This window comes from Salarias fasciatus, chromosome 22 (genome assembly GCF_902148845.1).
Source record: "Salarias fasciatus chromosome 22, fSalaFa1.1, whole genome shotgun sequence".
NCBI classification, from domain to species: domain Eukaryota; kingdom Metazoa; phylum Chordata; class Actinopteri; order Blenniiformes; family Blenniidae; genus Salarias; species Salarias fasciatus.
Genome location: NC_043765.1, coordinates 18552141 through 18572628, shown reverse-complemented (window position 1 = coordinate 18572628; position 20488 = coordinate 18552141). Strand labels below are relative to the sequence as shown.

The window sequence follows — 20488 nt, the reverse complement described above, 5'->3', positions numbered from 1 at the left end:
TTTCAGTGTATCTTCTAAGTTCCAGACTCTCATTTTAAAGGTTCCTCACAAGGATTAATTTGCTAAATCATTCCATGTGTGTGAAATATGAATATACTATAGATTTTATAGTTCACACGGAAAACTCTCACTTGAACTCTACAAAACCAGACTTGCCCGTGCCAATACATCAGCACAAAATAAATGTACACACCCATTGAAGACATGATGTTGTTTGACATTTCAACCTGCAGGGTAAATCAAATTTATTTGAGGCAGTCGTCTAAACATTAATACTAAATACAGCCATAGGCAAGTTCTTGTGTTTTCAGAACTCTTTCAACACCAAATAAACATATCTTTGTGCAGTCTATCACTAGTTCATTTGAAAATCAGTTTGCACTTGCATTACTGATTGAAAGTGCTCACATGATATTACTATTGCATGTCTTCAACATCACAACATTTGGCATGTCCAACCTCAGTTAAAATCACACTTACATCAAGGAAACAGCACAATGTGTGAAAACCTGAAATAGGGAAAGAAAGAAAAAAAAACATTTAAAAATGCTCAATTTAAAAAAAAAATCTACATATAAAGATATTGCAGAGACAGTATTTCAAGATGACTTTTAAGAAGTGGCATTTTCAAGTTCACTGGCTCTCCCCACATAAAGGACACCAAACCGATGTATGAATTGAACCTTTGAACAGATCACATACTTTGCAATTATTATATCTGAATTCCATAAGGAAATAATGGGTAAGTGGGCTTTTGGTATTATTGATCTCAGGAGCAACATGCAACTGGCAGTGCGCAATGACCATAAAATGGAAATATAATAAAATATGTTGCACAAAACAAGTAGGGTGAAATTCACAAAATGAGAGAAAGAGGGTTGTTAGAGTCCCAGTCTTCTGTGATGGAAGTCAGGTGAGGTTGGCTGTTTGGAGGATAGAAGCTGTTTTCACTTTAGTGAGATCTTAACTGTTCTAAACACCAGCAAGAAGAACAGGTGAGGTCAAAAGTGGGTAAACAGAGCTGTCCCGCTTTTGAAATAAACCACAGTCTTTTGGAAGAAATTTGTACATTCAAATGCAATGTAAATATTTGTTGTATGAACGTCATTTGAAAGTCTTGGATTCCTCCTTGATTAAACACCACATAGTTTTCAAATCTCAGTTACAGTGCAAAATAAATGACAGTGAAAGTAAACGCTAAACACATAGTTTTTTCAATCGTATTACTATAAATAGTAAAACGTGTTAAATGATGATCAAATAATGACGTGTCTTTTTAGCGGAGTGCCGTTGACGCCTTAAAACTCGATCCACGTGCTTGCCTGTGTTTACACTGGTGCGTGCTGACGTCACGCGGAGCCCCACCCCGCACGGCGCGCTGCCTGGCAACCGCACTGGAGAGAGAACAGGAAGATCAGAGAAAAGTGAACAACCTGCAAACTCTGGACTTTAAGGCTCTACAAACAACCGTCTGCCCTACAATGGAGGATGCACAGAAAGGTAAACAACTTCCTCGAGTGTGTCATTGCTCCATTGTTGTTCTTTCAACTGCTTTTCCTCTCAATGGAGTTAGCAAAGTTGCTAACTTTGCGTGGCTCTGAAACATATGCTACTTTTTAAGTTTGAAAGAAGTCAGTTGTGCACATCTTTAGACAGCGGCAATAACACAGGGACTTTAGGAAGAGGATGAATCTATGTGAGATATTAATGTAACTCGTTGTCATCGTTTAATTAAAAAAAAAATACACGGAAGCATAATTCAGTAAGATTACAGCATTGGGCTGACTATCGAATTGCTTGAGTTACAACACAACAAGCAAGTTTTTTCTGTTGGTGTTTAAGTAGGAAAACAAGAAGTTTGTCTCGTTGTCAGTAGTTCTCGGGGGAAAACGTGTTGTACCTGCACACGGAGGCTACACCCGTCTGACAACTAATTCCAAGTCCCGCAAAGTACCATAAAATGTGCTTCAGTGAGTTGATAATGTCTTCTCTCAGTTTAACAATTTCTCTCAAAATTAAGTGTTATCCGACAATTTCACACTTCCGTCCTTCACCAAAGCAGCTGCATCAATGATTTCAAACTGCCAAATCACGCACAGTCGTGTGCAATAACCCAAGGAATGCTGTGAATGCATCCTGCCTTACCTGTCACTCCTGCTTCCTCTCTTCCCTGAGGTCATCCTGTACTGTCTTTTCTTCCTAGGTACTCATCTGCTGTCTCACTCCTCTTTATGATTGTACTTCACTACTGTGACAGAGGCTTCACATACAAATGCAAATATTCATCCTCTAAGTGTGCAACAATCAGGCTTGTATTTAGAACTCAGGTTTATTAAACACACCTCACAGCTTTCTTTGCACATGCACACATACACACACACCCCATTTGGACTGAGTAAAGTGGTTGGTTTATTTGTTTTTCTCAAGGGTGTGTTCGGTAAAGACGTTCTGACCTCATTTCTGTTCTACAAATAACAATTTTCATCCCCCAGGTTTCACAGGAGTAATATCCTGTTGTCTGAAACAACTGTTTTTCAGCAGACATAACCCAATACTGGACAATAATTAGCATTTAATTCATATCAGAGTGGCATCTGTAATAACCAGATGATCTGGCTCCACTCCCTTTTATCTATTCACTGAGATTTTCCTTTTCTGCATTGCATTTTGTAACGTGTGCGCAGGTGGTCGACAATCTGCAACCGCACATGACTTTTCTTTTTGTGACTGTATTTAAGTAGCTTTAAAGCCAGTTTAAAAACAAAGAGCTTGTTTGAAAGCAATATTTCCTCTCATAATATGAGTTAGTTGCACACAGCTGTGTGCCCCTTTGTGGCATCAATGTGCAGAAATAACCTGCTGTTTGGAATACAAATACAATGATCATATGATAAGGAAAGCCTCCGGAATTATTCATACTCTTTACTGCAGTATTGCGGAGGTTTTTGTGTGGATTGTAGTTGACAGAAGTCACATTTTTACCTTCAGATGCTTTATTGTGTTACATTCAACCATAGGAACTATAGACTCTTTTTTATAGTTACACTGCCATGGCAACAGACTGCAGAGTTCATTTCAGTGTCTCATTTGCATGCTGGTATCCATGGCAGCTGCATCCTGCCACCATATGTACCAGCATCCTTCCCAATTGCTCACCTTGCCAGTGGTACCTGTTGCATTCCAGCCCATTCACTCATCAGTATTTCAGATCAAAAAAATCTATTAAATTGGTCTTCTTACACATTTTAGTTTTTCATTGTTATATTTCAGTGAAATTGTAAGTCTACATCTGCATCCTATTGTCAGTTTCTCATTTTGGGAATTGCACAAAGAAGAGAAGGAGAGAGCTAGTCTATTAGGTTGAAGCAGATATCGGTTCATATCGAAGGCACTAAAAGGGCTGTGTTTTGTCTCCTCTGATTGTGCGTCTGTATGTCGATGACCTTCTTGATAACAAGTTCCTCTCCAGTTGCATCAAGTTTCCCATTAGTGAGTTCAGATCATATGAGTGTTGTTTTTGCTTGTAGTTATTATTTTTGGTTTTGTGGCCGATGGGAGAAGCAGCCTGTGGGTATTAGCGCACAGTATTGGCTCTGTAATTTGTTTGTGGGTAACTTGATGAATTTGTTAGCATTTGTGTTAATTGTACACAGTGGAAAGAGGATGTTTGATTTCTACATACTGTGGAAATTGCAGTACTTTTATAGTACAGTACTTGGAGACCTCGGGGTGAAAAGCTTTTTCACACATTACTGTTGTTCCAGGTTATAGACATAAGTGTTGAAAAAGAAATTTGTTGTTTGTTCTCACATCCTTCCTGTCTTTATCCAGCACCTTTGGCTATAGAGTTGGATGGTGTCTGTTTTTACTGTTTCGCTTCTTGGACAGGAACTTTTGGCTGTGCTTCAAATCAGTTAAAAAATGGCAACGTCCGTCTTGTTTTTCAATTTGCTTCTCTAATGAGATTGATCATGAGCAGTGGCCAATGTTTCTGCTTTATTAGATTTCTATGAGGCACAACTGAGCGCTTTTAGTTATTTGAGGAAGTCTCTCACAGACAACATCCCCTCCAGTGATGTACAGATGATTTGTTCAAGCCAGAAATTCATTTAGCAGAACAAAATCCTATTTTCTCAAAAATTGCTCTCATATGTTTTTATACATCAACATTGTCATGGAAAATTCCTAAAATCTCTGTCTCTCAACATGAGGGATTTGTCACATGCTATGGAAAATAAAAGATGGATTAAAAAAAAAAAAAAAAAGGTGAACCTCCTGTCCTGCTTTAAGGTATGATTTCATTCTTATCAGACATCAGCATGATTAAATAACTGATTGTCTGGATACCGCCCTAGGTTAGAGATTTGCTGCCCATAGTACCATCGTTTGGAAAATAGCATGCACTTTGCAATATTGCTCAGTCCAGGATGAAAGATGAGACGGAATTTGTTTTTAATATATGTTTCAAAGGCTCGTCAAATTGCACAACGTTGCTAAATTGTTCGCCTGTTTACAGCTACTCACAAGCAACACAACAAAAAAGAAAACATTGACACAACACTAGAATTATAATTTTCTGTTTGTCATGGAGGTAAAATTGTAGATCTCATCCACATTCTGTCTACTTCTATACTCAACCTTTTGGTTCTCTCTAATAGAACTTCTAGTTTCTCTTTTAGTTTTACTTTTCACATATATTTTTCTCCTGAAGGCACTCATGGTGTGTGTTGAGTACAGAGGATGTTATTATTTTTGAAGATGGATGTCTTTATCGTTTTATCAAAGTTATTTTGAAAAATATTTTTGCATTTTTATACATTTCATCCCAAAGATTAAAGAGAAGTATCAAAGGATTCAAAGATCTTTATTGTCAGTGCATTTCTGCAATGAAACTTTGTTGGCACTCCAACATCAGAACTTTCTTTGTGCTTATAGCTATCTGAGCAAAAGCAGAATAAAATATGATGTGTCATAACTGATGTTTGGTATTTCAGCTTTAGAGCTGCTGCATTTTGCTTGATTGCTCCCCCAAATATTTTGTCCGTCCCACTACTGCAGATTCAGCGATCCAACCCTAGTTGATGATCATAACATGAGAATAATTATTATATCAAAGCAAAATTAAGGTATCCAATTTTTTTTATTACAGACTTGGGAGCTCATTTTTCCTCTGCTTTCAGTGCAGCTTTATGGAGAATGTTTCATCAACCTGTGAGATTTGGCTGGGCTGTGCTCTCACCTGTCTAGCAGCTTTGCCATCTTCCTATATGACACTGCAGGGAGAAACTTCAGGCATCTCTGTCAAATGGAGCACAGTGCATATGTGAACTGCATGTTTATCTCAAATATAGTGAAGTATTTTTTTCCCCTGATTGGATAAAGAGGTGTTCTTGTCCTCATCTCTGTAGATTTTATATGTGTACTCACTAATAATAATTTGCTTTAAAATATATTTTTATGTCTTATAGTTTTTCAACTTAGTGGTTTTTGCCACTAAGTAATCACTGATCTTATGAAATTTTGGGTCTTTTTTTTATAATATCAGCCTGAATAACACATAACCAAAACAAATCTCATTGGAATGTAACAATATAGAATGACATGTTTTTATGTAATAATCACAGTCTCTGATATGCTATACTTCTAAACTGCTATATTTTGTAGATTAACTGTGACTGTATTTTTTGAATTATCCTGTGGAATTGCTGCTTTGAGACAGTTGAAAAATGAAACAAGGAACCTTTCAAGCGATGATTATCATTACAGAGGAAGATGAAGACTGGAGTCAGAAACATTATGATTGAAAAAAGGCCATAACTCATCATGGCAACTGTAAACAGTAGTTTAGTTCTCTGAGAAATATGCTCTTTCCTTTCTTGGCAAGAGGAGCGATGCCACTCTCCAGAGAGGTGGGGGCGTACATTCCCAAAATGTCAGACTTTGTCTCCAGAAGGCCTGTTTGCGCAGTTTGATAGATTAGATAGACATGTACACTATCGATTCCCTCTCTGAGGGCTGCTCCCTCCACGCCTTTCTTACTGTTTTCCCATGATGCACATCTCATGAGAACCTGGTGGGCCAAGTCACTGCTTTCACAATCATCCCCGTCCCATGATTCTTGTTTTACACCGATCATGTGACGGCGTATGCCTTGAATAGGAAGGTAATTGATCTCACGCTGTGCTTCATTAACCAGTTTAGAATGGCTGTTTGTTCCTGCTTACAGTGTTAACAGGCAGCTCGGGTTGTTTTTGGTGTTCTCATCTGTTTTGGTTAATATTTCAAATGCCAAGCATCAAACTGTCACTGGAGTGGGCTGACCAGTTTGTGACTGTGACGCTCTATGATTTATCCAGTTCAAGCTTGGCTGTCATTTTCTGATAAATAAGTGTCACATGAATCCAGCTTCCCATGCAGGAGGGGATCCACTGGTCAGAAGAGGTGAGGGTTTGGAGTACTAATTCCATCCTGTAGGAAATAGTTTTAGCTACAGCACGGGTTCTCATGTGGAGATGAGCCTCCCGCTCACAGGGTTCGTGTCTTACAGTTGGACGACGCACGATGGGGGATCGAAATGGAAATTCACTTTGGGAGTCAAGCCCCTGATCAGCAGGATGTGTTTGTGTGCTGATGTGATGAGGGACTGTGGGCGGGACTTTTTTGAACTGACCTTGTTGAATGGAAGTTTACGTTGGAGCCTGACCTGAAATTAGTAGGACGAAATCTCCTTGTGTAGGATCTCTCTTATTTTAAACAGGCCTGCCATTTGGAACAGGGGGCTTTCTTGTCACTATTGTTAGAGTGCTACTTATTTTGATTATCAGTCACTGGCTGCTCCCTCAAATATGTAACGGTATGTTTCAGTCCAGATTCAATGCTTGATTCTAGTTTGGTTATTTAATGGTATTTCTAGTAGTCTTTTAGAGACTTGATGTTTTGTTGAAGAATGAGTTGTTTTCAAGTGTAAAACCTGGAGAGTAGAAGTTGCTTTCTATGTTTTATGCCTGTTGAACAGGAGTATTAATCAGTTATTTTCACTCAAAGGTTTTATTATACTTACAGATAGTCTTCAACTTTTCTTCTCTTCACTCTTTTGCAGTCTCCACGAGGCCTTTTCTGTTCTCCAGTGCACTGACCTTGCTTCCCTGCCAGTATCGGTGTGTTTCGAGGAGCCGAGGCCCAAAATCAAAAACATAAACCACTTGAGAATAGATTACACTATAAATCCAACTTCTATGCCACTTTACCAAGTTCAAGATCATGTTCAGGGTCTCGCAGACACACACGAACCATACACCGCTGTAAACACAGAAGCACCGGAACGATTAAATACTGTAGTTTTACAGCTCGTGCCACCAGTGGGTGCAGTGTTTTTTGCAATACGACCACCCATGCATGTACAGTCTTTCTTTAGTGCTTTTACCCCTCAGTATCTGGTGTATGTAAAAATATAAATGTGTTTCTGCATATTATCCAGATGATGGCGTAGCACATTTGATGAACAGTTTATTGGAGAAGAATCTAAATGAGTGAGCAGCACAGGCGTGGTCAATTTATTTGAAAGTGAACTTTGTTCCCCATTGCTTCAGTTCTTTTTGAACGGTGCTTGTTTCATAATGTGCAGTATTTCCTGGAGAGGGTGACACAGACATGCTGGTCTGGTTCCCTACAACCTGAAAGTGGAAGTTGTAATCTAGAAAGACGGGGTACGATGAACAGGTTACAAGTCTTTCACAGAGCGACCACAACTAGGGGCCATTGAGTGCCATCAATTAGCCTCAAATACAGGTTTTAGGACTAAGGAAAGTTCAGTGTTCTGAGACAAGCCACACATGCACAAGGAAAACTGTCCTCCTGTCCACCACGCCACCTTCTATTGCAGCAGGTGTTTTGATATGTGCAAATTGTGTTTGAAGAAATAGCACATTGAATTTCTTCCATTTATTTTTTCCATGTAGAGTTCACTAACCTGGTTCCATTTTCGGGGCGCACAGTTTATTATGAAACCCTGACTACTTAAAAAATTGGGGTAAAGTTTTCGATTGAAGCATTGTTTTTGTGCCTTGTGGAAGCTTCTGGTTCAGTAGCTGTTCTGTCTTGTGACCTTACAGTGATGAATATTACAGCGTAAACACTCACAGTGTCTTCTCTTTTTCACGCAGCGCTTTCCCTCAAATGCATACATGATGCACAGTGTAGCCTCTGGCACATCTCTCCCCTCCATTCTATCTGACTAGCATTACTGCTGCTTCAAGCTGGACCGTCCACCCTGGATTACCGCTCAGCTGTAATCTGGGACACTGCAGATTATGCTTTTCATCTAATGCGCCCCCAACACACACACACACATGCACACACCACATGACCTGCCCTCACAAATGGGACCTCTCTTATTTCTTCCTTGGATGGCAGGCGAGATGGTGGAAAGCGAATGAGGATGGGAATTGGCAGGCGGACCCGAAACGACCATAACTAGAGCGGGAGCACAGGTTCTGCTAGCAGCTGCTAGCTCCTGATAATGCCACTGATTGCACAAGCGGCTGCTTGGAGGATGGACTGGGAGTTGACCTTTGGGATTACAGTGGAGAGGAGGCAGGAGTGAGTGTGTCTGCTTCAACAGCTGCTTGAGGGAACAGGTAACTCATTAACGGCCAGTAAAGGTTTCTGATAGTGTTCAGCATGTCGTCTCAGACACAGAGACACAACATAATAAACTCTAATCTCAGCCCGACAAGGTAACTTTCGACAAGCTTTTGCAAAACTTCTCCCCTCGTGCCCACGCTCACTTTCGGACAGCGTATATCTCTACCGCATCCAATACCAGGGACTAGGAGAACACAGGGACGACCAGCACATGCCTGGATCACATGCAGACAATCAGCACTTTGCTTGGGTAGCGGCGGCAGCGGCGGCGGCAGAGGGGGAAGGAGTCGCTCTGAGCTGCAGCACTGACTATGGAGCCGCTGGAGGAATACCACTCTCCGTTTGACTTTGAACAAGGAGTCAATGCCAGCTACCTCTACCTCTCCCCAGCCTACAGCGACACGCCACCCAGCTCGCCCGCCGGCAGAGCCAGAGGTAATCACAAGGAGGAAAGGGAGAGGCCAAGTGGAGGACGTGTGCATGTGCGTGTGTGTGTGTGTGTGTGTAGGAAACGAGACAAAACACCGGTTTGGTTCATTGACCGGGAAGAATTTGGGGGAGTTTGAACTACAAGGGGGGAGGAGGGCAGGGGGGGCGGGGTGCAAATGGTAATCGTCAGTGTTGTGTAGAATGGCAACCGGCAGCCTGTGTTCATTGTTGTTTAATCATGAATTTCCTTAATTTCTCATGTTTAAGTTCCCATCGCTCTGATTATTTAATTTCTGGCCTTTATTGAGGTGGTTCTCACTGTTTATTTCCTTTTTTATTTAAAGCTCATTGTATATCTCATGGAGTTTTAGATCTTGTCTTTGTGTTATAGATTGTGGGGATACATCAGCAGGTTTGTTCTCAGTATTAGTTCCTCGACACTGTTGTGTCGTGGTGAGCACTCTCACCTCCAGCGTATGCCCTGTGATGGGCTGGTGACCTGTCCATGGCGTGCTCTATTATTCGCTCTGGCACTGAGTGACCCAGAGGTGGATGAAACTATAAAAGATTGATGGGGGAGGGATGGAAATGGATCATATTCAGTTTGGCTGTTTTCTCTTGGCTCAGACAGTGTCATCCAAGACTCAAAGGTAAGATGGTTTTTACAGTGTTGTGCCAGGGAATTGAATATGGGGCATTGACACAGAACATATATTTAAGTATACAAGTATTGTATAATTGTATTTCCTGTTTATGTGTGCCAGTGGGCATGCTGAAAGTAGGCAGGTACAGTGGAGACTTAACTTTCTCTGTGATTGGGCCTTAAATTGGCTTGAGGAGATGCCAAACTTTTAATGGGCAATCTCCAATTATGTTTTTATTGATTTCTCACTGTCTTGGTTTCTATTAAAAAAAAAAAAAAATGCAATGTGCATTGTGAGTTTGCCCAGAGTGATCCATAGTTTCCTTATTTTTCTGGGTGATTAATCCTGTTCAAAATAGTGACAGCACTGCAGTAGCATCATGAAGTAGAAATGAGTTTAATCACAACCTTCCTTCAGCAGAAAGTTTAAGTTATCTTTTCTTCCATTTGTTGATGTTTTTTCCTGTAGATTTTACAGCCACACTTAGCAGTGAGGCCACAGGGCAGAGGTTGGTTACAGGAAATGAGCTCAACCAGAGGGACTGGGTAGTGATGTGGGTGGGTATGGAGTTTGGCGCTGTGAGCCAAACTTCTACCCACACTCACATGTACACTTCTGTTCTCTAAGCACTTAGTGGTGCTGCAAGCCTTAAGTTTACTCAGACAGAGCCGCTTGCATTGCTTCCTGCATGAATACATTTAGTTAGTTTTTTTTTTGTTTTGTTTTACATAGCAGATAATTCTGACAAGGTGCTTAAAGAAAAAGCAGATCACAATCTTATGCCTGGAGCAACATACCAACGGTTATGAGAATAAAACACTGAGGACTTAGAAAATAGTGACTCAAGGACAGCCGATGTAAGAGGAAGTGTCTGTTACACAATACTGTCTTTGTAAGCAGGTGTGTATGTGTGTCTTGTGTGTGTTGTAGTGCTGAACACCACTAATAGGAAAGTGAGGGCAAATGTGAGACAAGCAAGAGATAAGAGAGAGAGCTCTGGCGCAAATGAAGCAAAAGGCTTCAGAGAAACAGCGGGGGTGGTTACTGATATGTAGACTGAAGCAGCATTTCCTCTATTACTCTTCTTCCTTTGTGTCTACTCACTTCATTAGCGTTCCTTTCGTCGCTAGTTTCCGTTGCTATCAGTTGAGCATGTTTGATCATGAACAGGTCCAGTGAGCTCGTCTTATTCTCATGATAATAATTAGAATGAGGGGAAAGTCCAGCATTCAGTGTTTGACATGGATCGGTGTTTGTGATTGGCACTCTCCTATCGCAGTGACTTCAGGCTTGTGTGCCTTTTAAATGTTTGCAGTTTAAATGATCTACCTGTGTGTGATGCCAATTTTCCCTCGCGTCAGCCCGTCAATCCAAAAAGAGAGTGTGTGTGACTCTGAGATGGTGTGTCTGGGACTGTGTGTCTCTCTGATGGACTGGGGATCTGTCCTGTGGTAATCTGCCTCACACACAGTCAGCTGCCTTCGTCTCCAGCATCCCACCAGTTGGTTAAAGATGGATGGATGCTTGATTGAAAGGATGTGGAGCTTTTTTTTTTTTTTTTTCTGGGCTTTCCAGACAGTTTGGAGGAAATTCCACAGCCTGTATGGGAGTAGAGCAGCGGATTGTTGTGATGTTTGTGTCTATGTCCTCACCTCACTCAAGCCTCCGTCATGTTGTTTTGTAAAGCGTCTGTCTGTAGCTCAGAACAATGAACGGGAGCCAAGCGTTTGGAATGAGCTGGGAGGAAGAGGAGAGGAAAATTGATTCCAAGTGGCATTTTTTTTTTTCAGGCAACAGTTGGCCCTCCATGTGGTTGTGAAATTACTCTGTAAGGAAGATGAAACTTAGATGTTGACTGCAGGGTTTATCTGTACATCAGGCCATGTGAAGAAAGGTGCACTTGCTTACATTGATGTGCAATAAATTGTCTTCCAGTTCACTTGTGGAGATCACACCTCTGGGGACAGAAATGGACTCTGTCCTCCTTAGTAGTTTGCAGATGAAGCTGTAGATGCCGGGTGGTTAGCTTAGCATAACATGAATATTCAGAAACAGCTGCCTCAGTTCTCTTGGAAAATAAGAATGTTTATATTCACCCTAAAAGCGAGTCCTAATTTATGATAATCTGTTATATTTTGACGAGGGTATTGTTTGGTGTGAAGCCAGAATTCTCCCGCTGCTGTCATGCTGGTGGTGATGCTGACTGTTCGGTTGTATTTTGATCTCTTCTCAGTTTATATTATACTTCTGCCCACTGTCCTGCTGGGGGAAACGACAAAGAACATCAATGAACTTAGTTCCTTTTTTCCAACTTCTACCCATACCACTGCTTTATTATTCATTCTGAAGGCTTCCCCCTTTTCTTATTTTTAATACTGTGCTTTTTTAGTCTTTGTCTCTGTGTTTTCACTTCCTCCAAACGATCGGACAGACTGGATAGAAAGAGAAGTGACCTCTGAGACGGATTTGTGTGTTCCAGCTCGCTCCGGGCCCAGAACATCCCCATCATCAGCTCCTGTTCATTCACAGATCCTCAACATCCACCCTCAGGCCCCCCCCCCCCCCCCCCCCCCCCCCCCCACACACACACACACACACACACACACACACACACACACACACTGTCTGAACTCAGGAAGTATCCTTCTCAAAAGTTTCCTGTATTATTGATGCTCTGCTCGGCTCAGCTCAGTCAAAGACAGCAGCATCAAAGACAAGTGTGTACATATGTGTGAAGCTGTGTATTTGTGGTGCACAGGTGCAGTGAATGCTCATAAACATGAAAAGTTTCTCTCTTTTCAATTACACCTGCACTGTTTGGGTTCAGTTTTTGTGTGTGTGTGTGTGTGTGTGTGTGTGTGTGTGTGTGTTTTTCGTTCAAGATTTTTTTTTTTTTTTGGTTTTGGTTTGTATCTTTGTTTTTAACCGATAGCCCACATCAGCCCGTCCTCTCATGCCAACCTGTCCGCTGTCACTCAGCTCGCATGAGCACTCTTACACGTCACTAAAAATAGATGATTAAAACAAAAAACAACAACCACCTCTACAGCCTCAACGGGTCCGAGGTGCTGATGGTTTGTTTTCTCTGTCTCTCCCAGGCACTCAGGAGCATTCGGACTCAGTCCCAGAGGTGGGAGAAGATGCGATGGCGTCCGTCGGTCCCCCGCCGTCTGCCCCCGCCATGACGGAGGAGGAGCGTCAGGAGCTGCAGCAGGAGCTGGCCAAGGTCGGCCCGGGTTTTTCACACCACTGGCAGACGCTCCCGACGAAGGGCGAGCAGCCACGTAGTCATGAATGAGTGAATATGAGTAACTGAGGAAGTGAATGGTGAACGTACTTCACGTACAAGGCAGTGTCGAAGTGCTTCACACTCTGAGTCACATTCAACAACTGCAACTGAAACACGAGGTGCAGTGTCTTGTCCAAATAGACACAGAGTAAAGATGGGGGCTTGAAGTTTAAAGGTTAGCCAAGTTTCAGTCATGTTTGCCAGAGCGGATCCCAGCTGATGAGTCAGCGTCACACTTTTGGTGGCGGGCTACTCCATCACGGGGCGAGCACAGAGTCAGACACTCACACACACTCACATTTACACCGATGGACAATTTTAAAACCTCAATTGCATGATTTTAGACTGCGAGTGGAGTGAGTGGGGGACAGCCAGCTCAGGAAGCAGTTATTGGTATGATAATGTACGACAAGATGAAGGTTATTCTTAGATGATGTAGCAGCTTCACATATTAAAGTTGCATTAACTGATGAAAGCTCTGTTGACTCTACAGATAGATACAACTTCTGGCGCTTTCTGCTGGTTTCTACTGTTCTCTGTTCTTTCAAGAACTATAAATGATCCAGTCTTAAGACTGAATCGATTTCATTGATGTGCGATCTAATAGGAGTGTGTATGTTTGCGTGTATGTGTGTGTGTCCAGGTTGAAGATGAGATCCAGACTCTGTCCCAGGTGCTGGCAGCCAAGGAGAAGCAGTTGGCGGAGATCAAGAGGAAGCTGGGCATCACTCCTCTCAATGAGCTGAAGCAGAACATCACCAAGACCTGGCAGGAGGTCACCACCTCCACTGCGTAAGTTCTCCCAGCGTTTCAGTGTGGCTGGACGCACATTTTCCTGAACGCCTATGTAGCATTTTGTCCTTTGGCTGACAAAAATAAATAAATAAATAAAGCCAGAAACTTTTCGACCAGCTTTTTCCTATAATTTCCTCAACTTACCCACAACTGTCAGCAGAGTTGAAACGAGGGCTTCCTCGCTGCTTTATAAGGAATAAGCTGTCAGCTCTCTTGACAGGCTGCCTGTAGCCCGTGTGAGACTTTGATGGGTTTTATGTTCCAGGAAATGAGCAGCATTCTGATGTTCTCGGGCTCTCTACAGTGGAAAAATAAAAAGTTTCGCTCTGACCTCAGTGCCTCTTTGCAGCCTTTGATCCTCCAGTCTCAATCTGATCACTCTCATATCCTCCCTCTGGCTGCCAGTCTCCAGCACATCCCCCTCTGACTGCCTCTGTCTGTTTCAGCTACAGGAGGACTTCTGAAACTCTGTCTCAGGCGGGTCTAAAGGCCACGGCAGCCTTCACCAATATGGGCTCAGCCATCAGCCGAAAATTCGAAGATGTCAGGTGAGTTGGAGAGAGACGCAGCTTTAAAAACCTGAGTTTGCCTCGTTACAGTTTGATTTAAGCAATCAGCCGAATGCTGTCAGGCCTTGTTCGAGTCAATCTCAGATAACTATGGGTAAAGTAGGTCTCCTGTCCGTCACGGGACAAAAAACTGAAGCGCACACAGTGAACATGCAGAGTCCTCAGTGAAAAGCCCCAAAGCCCAACCTGGACTTGAATCTGGGCATATTGTTGTAATGATCTGAACCCCGAGACCGGCTTACAGGCCGTCCCACACACCTGTATATCAGAACATGAACAGTGGTTTTTATGCACTGACTGCTCAGAAACAGCTACTGTGTTGGGGTGATCTCAGGAAGTATTCCTCTGACAGGACCAAAATCAAACTGTTTACTTCCTAATTTATTTTTGACATGATCCAAAAGTCTCTCCAAAGGTTGCTGTTGAACTGGTTAAACGGGTTAAACCATTTCATCGTGCCAGCCTCAAGCTGGAAGGAAACAACTAGTTTCCCTCTGTTCAGAATACACACAATAGAAACATGAGGAATGTGTGTTTTGCCTTGTTCGCACTTGTTTTTCAACATGCACATGACAGTAATACAGAGATAATGTTTGTTAAAGCTGCAACATCTTCTTTGTATTTAAAACTTCTCTAACCATTGGTAATAAACAGAATGATAGAAAACAACAGTCCTGCTGTCACACAGTGAGCCTACCGTTTACAAAGGAGTCATGTTTTTCATGAAGGAAAGATAATACTCATTTTATAGGACTTTCATGTCTTAAATATCTCTATTTGAAGCTCTGTTTTGATCATATTAGATCATGTTGAAAGGGACTTTCCCCAACTTTCCACCGGTGGAATGTTGATCACAGTTTCAGACTGAGTGGTGGACATGATGAGCAGCTGTTCGCCATTTACCCACTGGATTTAATCTGAACCACTGCAATAAAAGAAGCACAAGATCAGCAACAGACTGACTCAACACTGCCACCTAGGCATAAATTGAATTTTAATGTTTACATTCAGTGCAACTCATCTATTTTTCTATTCCATTCTCTTCTAACCTACTGTTTAGCTTTTTTACATCTGTTCTGTACTGTTAAAATTAATCTTGTTTATTGTGACAAAGACCATTCAGTAAATTCTATATGAAACTGCAGATGACCTTTATTCTTATCACATGACTGTAATTACAGCGCCCTGTGACAAGAGGTCCTCCAGTTCTGCTTTCAAACTGCCAAAGTCTTCCACTGCCGTATCTGACTGCACTTCATTTAATATTTCCTGATTACACGCGGCTTTTAGAAACCAACAGCAGATTGTAACATGAGACGTGTCACTCGCTGATCCTCCCAGTTCCTAATCTGTCTTCTCCCTTGTCATCCTCTTTCTCTCTGGATTACTGAGCTGCAAACAAGATTATTAGCCCCCTCAGAAGCCGCAATATGCTGAGAAGTGCAGCCTCTCGGTCCGGCCAAAGCCGGTTCAAAGTGGGGGCGGGGTTCAAAGGGTGACCCGACAGGGGTCAGGAGGCGCTGCGTGTCGGCGCACGTTCGTGCTTTGCGGTGGTTTTCTGCGCGTCCGCTTGATGACATTATATTCACCCATAATACGCAGGATTAGCAAGATGCACACTGTGTTAATACACAATCGATCTTAATTGGATAAAGTGGGATTTGTAGGATTTGTTCACTTGGTACAATAAATGAGGGGTTGTACAATACGGGAGCATGTTTTTCTATTGTTTTTTTTTGTGTGTATCAAACTTTACACTATGCTGCTACGCTGAAGGGACCGCTAACCTCCCCTTTGTTTCCCACAATGCTGCCGGACAGCATGCATTCATTACAACACTCTGCTAGCATGCCGGCCATGAGGTAAGGGGCCTCCACGCGTCTGTCCACGCAGGTCTTGTGCAAATGTTGATTTTAAGTGAAATAAAGTCTGGTCAGTATTTGCGTGTGCAGGAGAAGACAGGAGAACTTGATGTTTTCTTTTTCACGCTAATCACGTGAAGATGCAGCCGCTCCTCCTCCAAGCCTCACTATCAGTGACGCTTCACGCTCGGCAATCTCACTCAGCCAGGCTGCTGTTTGGTCGAGCAGAAATTTGGAGATAAAAGTCAAGGCAGCATTTATGAACTGTGTGCCGAGAAACTCCCACTTCACAAATGACCAAACAAGCTGTGTTCTGCACACAAAAATAAATCATTTCCAGAGTGATGGATCCAACTCTGCCTGAATTATTTGTTCTTTGTGGAACGTATGTGCTGACTACTTATTAATAACCTTCTGATTGTTTAGGTAAGGAGTTACTGTCAGAAAATCTTAAATCAACGGATCACTATCACTAACAGAGAGTTGTAAGAGAAGTTAAATGTTTGACCTGTTTAAACAGGGGATCTACTTTCCACTCTCACCTTCTTCAGTTTGCACCTTTTCAGTGTAACTGAACCCAATGAGGTCCCTTTAGAAAGTTCTTCCATTGTGTGTCTGGAGGATCAGATAGCAGGACCTGTTCAAGCTTACACAGGATGTCCAGCGCCTTTTCCCCCCTCTTTAAAAACACATAAAGTTTGTCTGTATGTCTGTTTTCCCCAAACCTCTGATGAAATCAGGCTGATTGAATCGGTACAGGTCCGATCGGGAGGCGGTCACTCACTGTTTCTCGCTCTGTCCTTTCACAGGAACGCACCAACTTTCAAGTCCTTTGAGGAGAGAGTCGAGACGCTGAAGGTAAGGGACGACAAAAGCACTGGAGCAGGCCGACAACGGGATCGTTTAGAGACGTGGCTCCGACCTGAAACATGACAAGACCGACTCTGACGCCCAGGAGACATTTCACAATTCTTTACACCCAGATTAGAGTATTAATCTTTCAGTAACTGTGCTAATCTTCCAGGGGCCTCTCTCCGCTTGTCCCTCAGTGGGATTTAAACCCCATGAATATTTACAAAGGTTGCAGCCAGTTCACACTTCATCTGTAAATCTGAATCAATGTTTTGAGTGGGATTATGTCGTGTTGTGGAGTGGAGACGGCTGCAGAGCCACACTGAATCACTCCTTGGTGTTTTCCTCAAGTTTTATCTGATGGTTCTTTAAAAATAAACTGCAGAAAAAGCCACACAGCTCAGCAACTGGATGTAGGCCCAATAAATCAACCACAATCATTTTTCTATTGAACAAATGTGGCAGAAATGCAAGTTTAATTCAGAGACGACAGCGAACCACGAGGAGGCCGGTGAACGATATGAGAAAGTAGGAACGACAGAGACGTCACATTACACAGAAATACACTCACCTGCCACTGCAGGTAGATTATCAGCCAGTGACAGAAACTCGATGCCAGACAGGATGAGTGTTTCACAAACCGCTGATCCACCGGGATTTTCATCGACAGCCATCTCCAGGGTTTAGATATAATGTCCAGTAAAAGAGAAAATATACAGCGAGCGACCGTTCACTGGGTATAAATATCTGGATGGGAGCAGATGTTTTTGTGTTTCTGAGGTTTTTAAGAGGAAGAAGAGATGCCACTGAGTCAGTTTACACGATGATCATCAGATCAGATCATTATGGCAATAATTAGGTCTGTGTGTTTTCATGCACTTCAGAAATGTTTCAGCTTGTTACTGGATTTCTTTGGAGTCCATGCAGGCCTGATCATCTTTTTTCATACGCTGCAGATCATTTTTGTTGTATTCTGTACTCCAATAACATCCCGGCTTCGTCACTGCAGTTTTGTACAATTTGTTTTTCACCCAACCACAGATATAAAAGAGCGGACCGAGTCAGATTACCAAACACAAAGAGGATTGACGAGAATTCTCGGTGCATTAATGCAATTTTCCATAACTGCCATTATCTGATGAAGCATTCCACAAACAAATTGTTTACATGATCACTTCAATGTTCTGATGACTCCAGAAATGGTGCCATGATCTGGCTTTTAATGTTCAGGCTCGCTGCATGAATTATGAATGTGATTGTTTGCATTTAGGATGAATAATCAGTTACTTTTTCCTCTTCCAATCAGTTTCTTGTCAAAGTGATTGAATTGTATTTTAATATTTTAGGTTCTTTATCTGATGGATCTGAGTTTGTTTTTTTTTTTTCCTCTAGATGTGTATAAATAACATGGTGAGTAAGTAATGTGACTTCTTCTCGCTGTTCCAGACCAAGATGTCTCCCTCAGCATCCAGCTCTGACCCTGCCGACCAGGACGACGGCCCCCCTCCCACCAGCGACCCCCTGCTCCCTGAGCCACAGGACTCGCCCACCAAGGACTCGCCAATGCACTGAGGGCGGCCTGACCCCCCCCCAACCTCCCTCCGACCCCTTCGTCCCTCCTCACTTGACCCTCTAACCCCTCCCGGGCCCTCGCCGCTCACCTCCTTAACTCCCGTGTGCCAGTCGCTCTTTATTGCAAACAAATGACTCACCATCGGCCTCCCTGTGATCTAATTGTCTGCTCCGGTCTCCTGACGCGCTCTCACTCCCTAACCAGTGTGGAAACTCGACGCATGCAGACAGGAGGGCCTTCTGAGCCCTTCGTGGATGGTTTTTTTTTTTTGTTTTTTTTTGAGCGTGTTTGGGCTCCGGATGGGAGAAATGCTTTCCTCTCCTCCCTCTCTTCTCCCTCTCTGCCTTTATTAAACCAGCACAAGCCCAGATGCCAAAACACGCTCCAATTAATTGTTTATGGAATTCATGCTTCAATGTTTATCTGAGTGGAGAAAAGAAAGAAAAAAAAAAAAAAAAGAATTTACACTTTCTGTGTGAGCCAGACGGATGTTGTCTTGCATGAAACTTGTATCATATGTTGTTATAATAAGCACTTGCTTGGTGTGCCTCCTTTTTTGCCCTACTCTTGGTTAACTGTTGGCTTCCTCCTTCTTGTTTTCCTCACTGTTTCCAGTAATTTCAGTCCATAACACTGTTCGGAGTTTGAATGTACGCCTTTTTGTGCCATGAAGGTACGCCACGTGGTATCGGTAGAACAATGAACTCACAATCTTGAATTTCATAATAGAGTGTGCCCTCTCAGAAAGTGATCTCAGCGCTCAGCTAGCTGCAGGAAAACAGCCAAGACCAGCAGAACGGAGGCAGGGCCAACATGGCGTCGGGGCTCGGCCTTGACCCGGGCCCAGAGTGAAATACATGTGTCTCTTCCAGAGCCAGAGTCAATATTTAAACACTCGGCCATTGTTTCTGCGAGGGAGGCAACGCCGTGCCTGCCCACCCCGTGAGGAACACGGGGGGGAAGAAAGAGGAGAAAAGAGGCGTAGCGGGGTCGTTCTTCACCGGGTGTCGCTTTAGTCAACTGATACGGGATGACAGTGGAATCGAGGAGGTTCACACACAACTTTATTTACAGCATGAAGGCGTTTATTTCTGTCTTCTTCAAGCTGTGAAAGTTTCGTTGAACCGTTAAATTGTGAGATGCACAGTAGTGTAACTTCAGAAGCGGAGTGTTGACGTCACCTATCAAACATTCACAGCTGAACCTTCCTTTCTCCCCGTTTCTCTCTGAACCTGTTCTTCATCAGGTCCAGATGGAAATCCAACCCAAAAGCTGGATTTTCTTTCTGTTTCAAAGACATTCGAGAGCAGATTTATTTCCATGCTGAGGGTCAAATCCTCGGTGTCTCATCAAACTCGTCCTGTTTGTAAAACACGTTAGGGCCGAGTTGGATCAAGCGGAGGTTAAATGGTTCTGATGGAGGTTAGATTTACCTCCGAGTGCAAACGGAGGCAGTCTGAACACACAGTCAAGGTTTCCTCTGGCACAAACTCACACAGTGAGCTATGTGAAGGACACATGGGGGTAACGCAGATTTGGCTGCAGAGTCCTGGTACTGCTTCTTCCCTGCTGCTAGACGAGCACAGACACGCGCACACACACACACACACACACACACCCGGGTGAATCATCTCAGCCGCCACACAGACGGCGGATCAGCAGCACTCCTGAATGTTGTCTTGTTTTGCATGTTTTTGTCTGTTTTTCAACATGAATAAAGTCTCATCTCCTCATGTAACGTTGCTCCCCTGGAGTTTGGACTCTTTTACTGCTGGACTAATTGAAGGTTTTCACCTGAAAATTGCTCAAGTGCATAAATAAGAATAAATGTT

At 42.8% G+C, this 20488-nt stretch overlaps 1 protein-coding gene across 3 annotated transcripts; it reads left to right on the top strand.

Moving 5' to 3' along the window:
* The first annotated feature begins 1352 nt into the window (after positions 1–1352).
* LOC115409166 (tumor protein D52-like) lies at positions 1353–19169 on the top strand. 3 transcript variants are annotated; one of them, XM_030120182.1, is made up of 6 exons: positions 1353–1500; positions 12815–12942; positions 13649–13797; positions 14247–14348; positions 17041–17089; positions 18530–19169. In XM_030120182.1, exons 1-6 carry the CDS (start codon positions 1482–1484, stop codon positions 18653–18655), a joined length of 573 nt encoding a protein of 190 aa, XP_029976042.1. In that variant the 5' UTR covers positions 1353–1481; the 3' UTR covers positions 18656–19169. The 3 variants fall into 3 exon arrangements, with proteins under 3 accessions (XP_029976042.1, XP_029976041.1, XP_029976043.1); XM_030120181.1 differs by lacking the exon at positions 1353–1500 and adding an exon at positions 8349–9078; XM_030120183.1 differs by lacking the exons at positions 1353–1500; positions 17041–17089; positions 18530–19169 and adding an exon at positions 8349–9078 and having other exon boundaries at positions 14247–14352.
* Positions 19170–20488: the final 1319 nt, after the last annotated feature.

Coding starts and splice junctions, on each gene's coding strand:
- LOC115409166 (XM_030120181.1), top strand. CDS start 8,955: ATGGAGCCGCTGGAGGAATACCACTCTCCGTTTGACTTTGAACAAGGA. Junction 9,079..12,814: donor GCCCGCCGGCAGAGCCAGAG/GTAATCACAAGG, acceptor TGTCTCTCCCAG/GCACTCAGGAGCATTCGGAC. Junction 17,090..18,529: donor AGAGAGTCGAGACGCTGAAG/GTAAGGGACGAC, acceptor TCGCTGTTCCAG/ACCAAGATGTCTCCCTCAGC.